General features: G+C 40.0%; 1 protein-coding gene across 1 annotated transcript in view; it reads right to left on the bottom strand.

Moving 5' to 3' along the window:
• Positions 1–1,830: 1,830 nt before the first annotated feature.
• The window catches only part of LOC308700484 (uncharacterized protein), a gene marked incomplete at both ends in the record, with an annotated part of 36,412 nt that continues 25,243 nt past the window's right edge, over positions 1,831–12,999 (bottom strand). The window contains 3 exons of the mRNA XM_081382118.1: positions 1,831–2,138; positions 4,701–4,876; positions 5,398–5,591. Of these exons, the coding sequence (XP_081238244.1) occupies positions 1,831–2,138; positions 4,701–4,876; positions 5,398–5,591 (678 nt within the window). The remainder of the gene's footprint in view (positions 2,139–4,700; positions 4,877–5,397; positions 5,592–12,999) is intronic.

Genomic DNA, 12,999 nt, shown 5'->3' with positions numbered 1-12,999 from the left:
GTCGCAAATTGCTGTTCACGGGCCTGCAATAGGCGGATCTTTTGTGGCGTCATTGTTTATGTTTGCCGCGTTGCATCATGGGAAACGTGTGGCAGAAAACACCGCTAGATACATATAAATTGATTGTTTTGCACGTTTGGAGGAGGATTTAGAGAAGAGGATGGTTCACTCTTGCTGTGTGGTGGATTGTACGGCTCGTTGGGGGCCTGATAAAAAGTTTTTTCGAATTCCCTCCGAAAAGGATCGTGAAAAACGAAAGAAATGGTTGTGTGCAATTAGGCGATTGAACCTGGACGCTCCGAAGCCTGGATTCCTAACGTTACTGATCGAGTTTGTGAGGCTCATTTTGTTCATGGTAGGTCTAGTCTTAGTGACTACGTATTTATAGAAGATTGAATAAAATAAAAAATAATAAAACTGAGTCAAATCAACCGAGTCATATGTTTTCGCGTTCTGATTCAGGTGTCCCAAACCACGATCCACAGCACCCAGACTACCGTATTTTCTGCACTATAAGCAGAGGCGCACCTTCCATGAATGGCCTATTTTATAACTGTTTTCATATTCAGGGCGCACTGGATTATAAGGCGCATAGAATAGAAGATACTGCAGTCAAACGTTTGACTGGGTTTGCGTTATGCAGTGGTCACCAACCTTTTCAAGCCTATAAGATCACATCCAAGTCCAAATGTAAACCAAGATCTTCCACTTGCAAAAAAATATGAAAAAAACAAGTGGCTGAGCTGTAAAACCTTGTTTATACTCGACGCGTCCGCATGAGCGCAAAGGTAATAAAAAAACTAATATCCGTCTGCTCGGGCAGATTCGGCTTAACAGCGCGCGCGCCTCCGCATCCGCAGATGCACGACTTTGAGCCGAATCTGCCCGAGCAGACGGATATTAGTACATCTCATCATCACCCAGTTTGCGCGTCTAAATCAGTTGTATGGTCTGGTGTTCAGTCTAAAACAAAACAGTTGCGTCAAGTATAAATGGTCTGTTTGGGGAGTTGCACGCACAGTCAGCGGAGATCTCATATGGGCTTTGAATAACTTCGATTTTGTCACCAATACAAATTTTGAGCTTCTCTCCAAACCTCCTCCGGTTTTCAGATGTTAAAGTGCTTATATATTGTGGATTTTGCCCGCTAACTCTCTTGAAAGTGCTCGTCGCGTCTTTACAGCCCGCAATACTGTTTGATTTGTTGCCACACAACCACTCGCGCATGCGTACAAAGATGTCAACAAAGATCCTCCTATAGCAGCGTTGCTGATCAATGTTTCTACTATCGATATCCTATCCCTTTTTAAACAAGCGCATGAACGCGCAATTATCTCACTAACTCAATCCAGCTATAGGCCTACTAAATAATAATATCCGGCAGGTGTGTTCGAAGAACCTAATTAGCCAGATCATGATTAGCACGATGATATGATCTAGGATGTGTCATTTGATCTAGGATGTTTTAAGCAACGTACGAAGAATGTGCCCGTGCCCCAGTAGAGCTTCACGACTAGCAACGCCCCTGGGTGGGGGCTTATATGATATTAGACTGCATAGCCTATAAAAGATGATAAATTTCAAACCTGAACCAAGCATATTTTTATTTAAAGTTCAACAGTCTGTCTTTAGTCTGCCACACAAAACAACAACTTTAACCTAACTTACCACATAACAAACTTTTTAAATTGTCATGTGTTAAAATGTGTTAGCACTGAAAATATTGCTAAGGCAAAAACAAAAACAATTATAAACAACAGGTTTTTGGAAGCCACTGAGGGATGATGTCCTGGGAACACAGGCTAAAGCAAGTCACTGATGTATCTAATGTCAACGCTGACAATGTCTTCTGGTCAAATCAATCAGGCCTTGGAGTCCAGACTTAAAATCTTCTGGTCGATTGTTGACAGCATTGTCCAACATTACAGTCACATCTGGCCATTGCAGAGCAAATTCCCTCTCTGCAGTTTCCTGGTCCTGTGCACTCTGAAAGGGGTTGGTGCCAAAGTGTGATACTCTTGTCAATGATCCCACCTCTTGCTCATACCAGTCTGCAGCCACTGATGCCTCTGGCAAAAGGTCTGTGGATACGCGTTTTGGGCATCCCTCTCTGGCCAAGTAACTGGGGATTCCCTTTCCTAAAAGAAGTAAAGATAAAAAAGGATACATTGCTCAAGCTATACAAATGAATTTCTCAAAATAGTTTTTTTTTTTTTTTTTAATAAAATGAATCCCACTTTGTCTAACCACTGTGCATTTTGAGAAGCTGACCCACAATCTTGCTTCATGCGTATAAAGTTAAAACAAGTACAATCAAGCCCAAAAGACCAATTCATACGCATTTTTAAAAAACTGTCGAGGATAAAATACACAAAAAAGCCGTGGGCTTATTTCCATTGTGGTCCTCTGAGGGGGAACAATCTACGATAGCTTAAGGATGACTGTTGTTATTATTATTAGGCAAATTATTCTGTTATTTACTACAACATAACATTTAGGATTTGCATAGTAAAATGTGAATTTGCTTTACCAAAACCACTATGAAAATGTGTTTTAATAAATGTTGCATAAAATTACCTAGGACTTATGTTATATTACAAAGCTCAATGATGGTCTCAGAACTCACTTATGATCTGCATCATGCTTCCCCTAGTGTTTTATTAAACAAGTTTAAAAATATGTTCATCAGAAAACCACTTAAAATAGTATACAAAATGCGTGACATTGTCATTAATAATAGGCATCACACATTTTATAACGCATTTTCAAAATTTAGTTCACAATGAGATGACATGCAATCAGACTCAAATTTTATTGAGACAAACCCCAACACAAACCTGGAATACTGTGGGCATTCCATGCTTGTACAACACGGTCAATTCCAAGCCGAGCCAACTGGCATGTCAAGGATGACACACAAAATTTGGACATTCTGTCCTCCATATCCAACACCTCCTGATCCACTAGTTGGACCAATGCCACTTTTAAAGGGTAGTTCACCCTATTGTTGATTTCAGGCCAAATTCTTTCAATAGTGTGATTCTGTCAAACCAAAATATAAAATACTTATTTAGATTCTTTACACAGAGAATAATGTCCAACAAGAGCTGATTTCAACACTACACAATTGTCACTAACCTTTAGCGTTACATTATATATACAGGCATAAGGAATAAATTAAAAGGGAGACTGACATTAAAATCATTGAAACTTACAAATTACAATCAGGGTGTGTGCATAGTTTGCTCAACTGTACTCACCTTTGTTGATGGTATTTGCATATAAGGTAGGGCTGGGCGATTTAAATCGCGATATTGCTATGCGCATCTCGTCAGTAAAGCCGGTTCCCTTGATTAGTAGTAAATCACCATCACCTGCTTTCAGATGGAGCGGCATTTAGGGCTGATGAGATAATTAAGTGAGTAATTTAGTGATGATTGTGCATTATTGAAGACACCTGATGTTAACAAGCAGAATCACTGAAGGAGAAAGTCACAAATTGTAAGTTACCATTAAGGTGATGGGTGTTTGCTTTAGTTGGGCTCTACCATTATATGTTTACTTAAATATTTACTGTTGTTTGTCTGCTGTTATTGATTTATAACAGTTAAATGAACAACGTAAAATGTTATCTTATAGTGTTGGTTATGTTTTGACATAATCATGCTGTGATCTGAAAAAGGAAACTTATTGAGATAGTTTGGTTTAACTTGTTAGCAGCAGTTTAGTGATTCTTCAGCCTATGATTATCAGTACTTTACTTATATTTAATAAACATTGTAATGATCAAAAGACATTCAGATAAATTCATTTAAAACACAGACATCAATAATCAGCCTGTGAATCTCAACAATGGTGACAATAATAAAGCATGTTGCAGTGGCTACCACCAATCACAACTCATTAATGGCTACCATCATGCATTGCGGTATGAATAAATTATGATCTGAATTGTCTATGTAATTTACTTTTCCTAATTGAATATTCTGCTCGTCACCATTGTTGAGATGCATAGACTGAATCTTGACATCTGTGTGTGCCTAAAAGAATGATTTTTTTTTAAACAACTTTTAAGAAATCCTTTATATTATATAAAAAATTCTGGGCATTTATGCAGATTCACTAACCAACAACATAAAATCAAAGTCAGAAAGAAGGATTTTAATGAGTTCAGTGATCAAGTTCAAATGATGATTGTCATAACATAACCAACACCATCAAATCACTTTTTTTCTTTGTTCAACTGGTGATTATAATTCAGAAACAACAGACAAACAAAATCTAAAGTTAATAATATATGGGTCTAGAGTCCAACTAAAGCAACCATTGATCGTCATAACGGTAACTTACAATTTGTGATTTTCTCCTTTAGTGATTCTGCTTGTTAACATCAGGTGTCTTCAATAATGTTCAATCATCACTAAATTAATCACTTAATTATCTCATTAACCAACACTCTTGAGTGTGGACTCATATACTCCCAGGAGTGTTAATTTAACACTGGAGTTTTTGCTGTGTACAAAGAGCCGTAGTTAACTGACAAGCTGAGCCATATCGCATTAAATATCGCTGGCGATACGTCCCCGATATTAATGCGATATGGCTCAGCTTGTCAGTTAACTACGGCTCTTTGTAGTAAATGCCGCTCCATCTGAAAGCAGGTGATGTTGATTTACTACTAATCAAGGAACCGGCTTTACTGACGAGATGCGCATAATAATATCGTGATTTAAATCGCCCAGCCCTAATATAAGGTGGCCTCTCCGTGTTGTGGCGGTGGCTAGCCAATTTCTCTTGCATGTAAAGAGTAAGGTAGAACTCCTTCCCATGGTCCACTCTTACCTGGTCCCACATCCCATACTCCATCACGGCACCTCTGCAAGAAAAGATAATATTCCCAATTCTTTGACAGTAGTATGGAGTCTGTTAGTGTCACCTTTAGCTGAAAAATATATAGTATGTCTTATGTTGTCAGGTAGTGGGGAGGTAATCTGAGTGTTGACTGGCTGCTTAAAAGGCTGTATAGCTGCAACAATTATATGATTAGATGAACCCCAAACTATTTTGATAATCGATTAAACATTTCAGTCCTTCACTAATTTCTGCATCTTAATTGTAATTGTATGCTGTTTTTATTATAAATTAGAGTAAACTTTTAAAACTACTAAAATAATGCTAACCTCATAATTCAATTAATTATTTTTATAGATAAAATTGCATTCTTTACATTCACAGATAAGGCCTGAAAATTGGCCAATTTGATTTTAAGGTTTTAAAGGATCTGCATAAACAGTGTTTAAGCAAATCATGAATTGGGATGATTTCCAGAAGCTGGTTATTATTTTGACAAAGTTATTTTGCTGGTTCTGGGTACATTGAAAAGGTGGTTTAAATTACCTGTAAATGTCACTGTATATGGTGAGGTTGTTCTTCACAGGCATTGTTGATTTTCCAACAATTTTGCTGGAGAAGCCATCGATCGCCAGCACATGAGTCACACCAAACATAACCATTTTTTCATTCTGGTCTATGTGTACTTTGTGACCCACATAGCCTGCATTATATGGAACAGGATTAAGGTTCCTGGCTCCCTTAAAAACAGACAAAAAACAGACAGAAAATCAGTACATCATTAGAAAACCATACTGAAATCAAAGAAAAAAAGCACACTGGTGTAAAGCTTTAGACATAACCGCCTACTATACTGTAGCAAATACATTTAAACCCTCCTGTAACCTACTCTTACAACATAACACCTGAGCAACCACTGTTACTTGATTATCGTACTGATTGAAAACAATACTGCAAGACATTCTACTACCACTGTTAAGAAGGTTTCATCCAATCAGAGAGTCATTTAATGAATGATGTTAGTCAGTGCCTAGTCAGTAAGAGACGAACGAAATATGAATGCTCCGATGCAGAAGATTAATATATCATCTTTCCTTCAGTAGTGGTCTTATGTGAGCGAGTTAATGACAAGAATGTAAGTTGTTTATCTCCTTTTATCTTGTGATGTTATATATGCGTTTAAAGCAAATTTGTGTACTTTATTGAGTTATCACAAGCTCGTTTTGCTCACTATCGCGGCAGCTCGCGCTAGCGCCTAAGCGCCAAAGTTCATCCTTTATGTTTAATATAAGTAATGCATGAGTACTTTCATAGTGTGAGATATATCTCTGGATGGTGATTTATAAGGTTATTTGCCTATATTTGCAAGTACAGCTCGCTGCATCGTGCGGTGGACATCCAACCCGGCCCACATCCAAGTGTGACGTCAGAAGATACGCCCATGTCCAAATACGGCACGTGACTCATTTCCTGCGGGGGATATCCAACCCGGCCCACATCCAAGTGTGACGTCAGAAGACACGCCCATATCCAAATACGGCACGTGACTTGCATGCGCAAAATGGCGCTGCACTTCCTGTAGGAAATGTTTACGGTTATCATATGGTTATCATAGTTATTGGTTTATAATAAAAATGGTAGGCCCACATGGTCATACGTTACATCTGCATTGCTCACTGGTTTTGTAAGTCAATGACATGGTAATACAAGTAAACAATGTACGTTAAAACAATATTTTTGTATTTCTGTTACACAAATGGTAATCAATAATCATGGTTTTGCTATAATAAACGTTTAAGGGAGCATATACTTAAACTAAAACGAGTTTGTCACTTTCTTAATTATATGTGGACTCCAAATTGCACTTATATATTTACCCCTTCTAAATAAAAATAAATAAATGTAAACTTTTTTACATTTCTTTCTATGTGTTTATAGAAATATTGCATTTTTACAACCAAATTAAGACTTCACTTATTAATTCCTGTTATAGCAAATAAAACAATAGAACAGCAGAATGGAATTTAAGTAAACCTTAAGTTAAAAAAAAAACTATATGGTGAAACTTGAAAAAAAATATTGTGCAAGTTCATTTCAGTAATTCAACTAAAAGCTGATACTAATATATAATATAGATTCATTACATGCAAAGTGAGATATTTCAAGCCTTTATGTGTTCTAAATTTGATTATTATGGCTTACAGCTATGTTGAATTACTAAAATAAAGGAACTTTTGCACAATTTTCTAACACATAAAAACCAGTTAATCCCTCACTTATTTAGTAAGCTAGTTTAACATATCAAAATACCATCAGTTTAAAATATCTTGGTCACAAATTAATATTTTGTGTTAATACATCAAGTTTACACACATGGGTAAATTTTAATTTACACAAAACAATTAAAAAATGTATATCAATCTTTAAACAACTGAAGAATTGGAGTGAGTCTTAGTTTATTGAATTGTAATGATTAACCTCCTTAAGTTTAACTAATTTGCTCATTATCAGGGAAAATAATGATGCAATCATCATATGCAGTCACTAAATGATATGGCCAGATATAAGAAGGAAAAACTCGAGAATGATTCAAGAATGAATTTATTTATATATACATGCATTTATTTATATTATATGAAAAAAATATTTGTGGAAACACAAAATATTGTGCTACAACCAACTTATGCATATTACAACAGTTTATCATCACATTACATTATCTAAACGTGTATTGCTTATTTACATAAGCAATACAATTACATAGCAATGACTGAACAGTGAACATAGATTATTTACATAGCAATGACTGAACAACTTCAAATTTTTCAATATGCAGTTACAACTGACAGAGTGACAATCAATTCTCAAATTCTCTAGAAGCAGAATAAGATTTACAGAATGTAACGTCACACATAAGCACTGAAATAATATAATTTTCATATCTACCCTTAACGTTAGTTAACGTTGACTTGCCGATACGAAATACACTCAGCCAATGTAACACACAACTCAGTTAAGAGACATCACAGGAGAGTTAAATGACCAAATATGTAAGTTGAAGATAATTCATAGTTCTAAAACAACATCTTCAAATCTTATTCATTCGAATTACATCCATATTTTGACAATTTATTACATATCGCGGACTTTCGCGCTCGGAGCAGGCATGCTGCTAGTCAAGTGATCAGTCGCACTGCACTTACCTCATAAACTATTATTAAAGTAATAAGAGCTGCTTTCAACAGGTAACATTTCATTCTCATACAACTCATTCGTATAATGTTGAACAGTATTTATACTAAAACCGCGTGGCTTGTTTTGTGCATTTTGTTTCGCAGTTACCTTCGTATTCTTGTCTTCTCTTCTCGATGCTTCTTCGTTAATGAGAATGTGTCCAATTTGGGCATGGGCGTGCCGGCCTAATGGCTTCTGACGTCACACTTGGATGTGGGCCGGGTTGGATGTCCACCGCAGGTTGCAGCGAGAGGCTATATTTGTGTAAATATTGTGTTATGTGCTGTTTCCTATATCGGGTGTATATGTTACTGCCTGTAATGAAACTATAATGGCGTCTCACATAACAACTAACTCCATGTGCGTCCCTTGAACGCCACCTTGTGGATTATATAGGAACTGCAATAACTTTAATAATGTAGCCAGTTCTATTGCCTTGGTGAATGTTATTGATTTAGCTGTATATCTAATACGATTGTTATTCTTTATTATTTTCAGACCACTTACTGTTACCACTCTCTGTTACTATTCAACCTGAATCAAGAGTAAACTACAGACTCTGCTTCAAACTCTGAGTCGTATGTGTTCTTACCGACACACCAGTGCGGATACAAATCCACCTACTCCAGTAAAATACAGTCCTTAATACTTAGGTAAAGTTGGTCTTATATTCGCACATTCGGACTTCCGCGTTTAAACACTTTTTCAATAGTATGCGCAATAAAGCTACTTTTTGCAAATTCTAAGCAGCTACATGATCTTGACAACAAAGATGGTCAACTACTACATTTTCCACAATCGATAAAAATGGGCAAGTATTGTTTTAATGGCACACTTACTTGCGAATGTCCACTGAATGTCCAATGTAGTGTGGTGAACAAGATAGGGATTTTTTTTTTCATTGTGTGCAAACAGACAACTACATTTTAGCCAACTACAGATGTACCAGCAAATATCTCTAACATTATGAGTTCTAATGCTATAGAATGTCCTTTAGCAACAATAAAAACTGCATTATAATGATGGTGTTTAAAAAGGTGTTTAGGAAATAAGTAAGAATGAACATGTACATGAACTGTAATTTGGTAACAATCCAGACTGTAGAACGTACAAAATCATGTGTAATCTCCTGAACATAGTTAATCGCTTCATTTTACAACTGTTTATATTAATTTATTTGAAATCAAAATGAACAAGAACCGTGTTGGTGTTGGTTTTAATAATGACATATGATTTATTTCAATAGGTTTTGCAAGCATGGGCCGACTGTTGGATCCGATCAAAGCAAGTTGGATCGTCTTATCTGGACCCTACAGAACATGTCTTGCTGTTTTATGCACCTCTGTTTTTCTGTTTTTAAGTGTAATAAAGACTTTACAGTGTAACAGTGTTCTCCAGGTGTTGAATAAAAAGAATGGCTAAACTATCTTTTATGTTTTCCTGTTGTATAGCATCTTCGTTTAACATTAAACTCTCACGTCACAATAACACAATGTGCATTGATTGAAGTTTACAGTCCTGCAGAAATATCACTGTGGTACTGAATCCATCAGATTATTGACAAGTACTCAGAAAGCATGACAGCAAACATGATGTTTATTTTGGGTGTGAAGGGTGTGGATTTTGGAATAAACTGCTGCTTCAATGTATATGTAATGAGTGATTATAATCAAGGTTTTCTTTCTAAATATTACATGAGTTAATACTTGTGAGATTTTACTTTGTTTTAGAAGTTACCAGTGTGATTACTGAAATATTCTTTTCATGTATTCTCTAATGTCTGTATTTGATATCTGAATGCCGTAACAGTGCTTGCTCATTTAGCCCGGCTTCCAGAAATGAAATATGGAAAGATGTTTTGTTTTGTTAAGAAAGGCCTTCAACATGTGTCAATACATACATCTGGGAGTCACAGGGGTCATTGAAGTCTATCGTTTAAGGGAACTTTTCTCAGTTAAAGCCTTACTTTCTAGTTAGACTAAAGTGTAGTTCTTTTTGGAGAAAGAACGTACTTGGTTACTTACGTAACCTCGGTTCCCTTAGAGATAAGGGAACGAGTACTGCGTTGAAAACGCTGTGGGAAAACTCCTTTTCTCGAGAATATTGAAGCCTTTATTTTAAAACGCATTGCTGCAGCACATGCAAGAGCTAGAAGCTCGCATGAGCGTGCTGATTGGCTTGTGCAAAGCAACTGCACGAACCAATGGCGGATCAGCAGAGGAGCGCGGACCAATCGGGGCGCTTGGCACTCTGCCAGAGTCAAGCGCGCAAAACCGCACGTGACAGAAGAGTATAAATACACAGAGAATCCGCCATTTGACAGGTTTAAATCGACTGAAGCGAAAAGACACCTGCCATAAGAGACAATAGCACGGCAAGGCAACGCAGTACTCGTTCCCTTATCTCTAAGGGAACCGAAGTTACGTAAGTAACCAAGTACGTTCCCTTACGAGAACGTTCTCTCGTACTGCGTTGAAAACGCTGTGGGAACACTATTTAAAACGCCGTGCTTGTCGTCTTTGGCCAATCTGACTCACCGAGAGCTCCAGGAAGTACAGAATAGCCTAAGATAAAGAGACCGAATCTTCGGGCCCTTAGATATCCAAACAGATAAAGCTGGGCCAAGGGCCAGTCTTAAGAATCCCACAACTCAAGATGACAACCAGTGTCTGAGTCAAAAACTAGTCTGGGTCCACAGAGCCAGCGTTAGATAGAGACTACTCATGCCTATAAGGCAGGTACCATAGAGGTTTAAGATGCGGACGGAACGGACCAGCCGGCCGCCGCATAACATCCTACATAGGCATTTTCGTAACTAGTCTGGATCCATAGAGCCAGGGCCTAGCCAGAGAGAATTCGTACCTGCGGAGCAGGGACTTTTGGGTTGTAACGTTTCACAGATGTGGACGAAACAGACTAGCCGGTCATCGCACAAATGTGCCAGAAGGAATGTCAAAACTAGCCTGGGTCCGCAGAGCCAGAGCTTAGATAGAAAGAACTCGTGCCTGCAGAGCAGGAACTTCCAGGTTGTAAAATCTCACAAATGTGGACGGGACGGACCATCCGGCCGCCGCACAAATGTCCTCGATAGGAACACCACTCGACCAGGCCCACGAGGAGGCGACGCCTCTCGTGGAGTGAGCTCTAACACCTATGGGACATGTAAGGCCCAGTGACGTGTAGGCCAGAGCAATGGCATCCACTATCCATCTGGACAGCGTGAGCTTCGTGACGGGAAGACCTTTGGTTCGGCCCCCGAAACAAACAAAAAGCTGTTCAGACTGTCTGAAAGAGGCTGAACGCTCTAAATAAATTCTCAAAGCTCTGACAGGGCAGAGTGTGAGAACATCACTGAACTCTTCTGAAGTGGGAAGAGCTGACAGAGAAATAACCTGGGCTCTGAACGGAGTTGAGAGCACCTTAGGAATATATCCATGTCTTTGCCTAAGGATGACCTTAGAGTCATTGGGGCCGAATTCCAGACAGGAAGCGCAAGTAGAGAGCACCTGTAAGTCACTTACTCTCTTGACTGACGCCAGTGCCAACAGCAGGGCGGTTTTCAGGGAGAGAGGTTTTAGGTCGGCTGACTGAAGTGGTTCAAAGGGAGGTCCCTTAAGAGCCCGCAGAACCAAAGAAAGGTCCCATGCTGGGACAGATGGCGGCCGAGGCGGGTTAAGCCTTCTGGCGCCCTTAAGGAAGCGAACTATAAGGTCGCATTTTCCTAAGGAGGCTCCGGCTTCCGATACATGCTGTGCAGCAATGGCTGCTACGTATACCTTGAGAGTGGAGGGGGAACGACCCGCATCCAGCATCTTCTGGAGAAAGGATAGCACTCTTGGTACTTCACAAGTGTGTGGGTCGAGGTTTCGAGCTAAACACCAGCTGGAAAACACTGACCATTTATGGTGGTAGAGGCGTCTAGTAGACGGAGCTCTAGCCTCCCTGATCGTGTTCAGGACACCCTCTGGGAGGTCCTGGGGTACCCGTTGAGTGGCCAAGCGTGTAGGGCCCACAAATCGGGACGGGGATGCCATATAGTCCGGTTGGCCTGAGCCAGGAGGTCGCGCCTCACTGGGATTGGCCAAGGGTCTGTCACAGACAGCCGTATCAGCTCCGGGAACCAAGATTGGGTTCGCCAGAGAGGAGCTATCAGGAGCATTGCGCATTTCGTGTCTCTGATCCGTTCGATGACCTGAGGGAGCATCGAGACCGGAGGAAACGCATAAAGGGGAAGGCTGGGCCAGTCGTGGGCCAACGCATCCCTGTTCTTTGAAAAGAAAATTGGGCAGTGACGATTGTCTTCTGAGGCGAAGAGATCTACTTCTGCCTTCCCGAAGACCTCCCAAAGTAGGAGAACCGTCTGAGGGTGGAGAGACCATTCCTCTGGGGGAACCCTGCCCCGAGAGAGCATGTCTGCTCCTGTGTTCAACGTGCCCGGCACGTGAGCTGCCCTGAGCGAGCGCAGATTGGTGTGAGCCCATAACAGTAGCTGGGTGGCTATGGCAAGCAGGATGCGGGACCTGAGGCCGCCCTGGCGATTTATGTAAGATACCACTGACATGTTGTCCGTCCGGACCAATACGTGGTGTCCAGCCAGGTATGGGAGGAAGGTTTTCAGGGCCAGAAAAACTGCTCTCATTTTGAGGCAGTTGATGTGTAGGCGTTTCTCCGAGCTCGACCAGAGGCCGGAGGCAGGCCTGCCCTCGTACAGCGCTCCCCAACCTGAGTTGGAAGCGTCTGTTGAAATCACCCTCCTCTCTGAGACCACCCCCATGCTTACGCCCTGCTGGTACCAGCTGGCGTCTTTCCAAGGGGCCAGGGCTTGAACACAGCGCTGGTTTACCTTGATAACCAAGTGGCCTGAATGCCAGGCGTGGGGTGGCCATGCACTTCGTGAATGTACGAGGTGCCAGT

Source organism: Scardinius erythrophthalmus (genome assembly GCF_964197995.2).
Source record: "Scardinius erythrophthalmus genome assembly, chromosome: 13".
NCBI lineage: Eukaryota > Metazoa > Chordata > Actinopteri > Cypriniformes > Leuciscidae > Scardinius > Scardinius erythrophthalmus.
The sequence above is the reverse complement of the archived record's forward strand: the minus strand, read 5'-3'. Positions and strand labels throughout refer to the sequence as shown.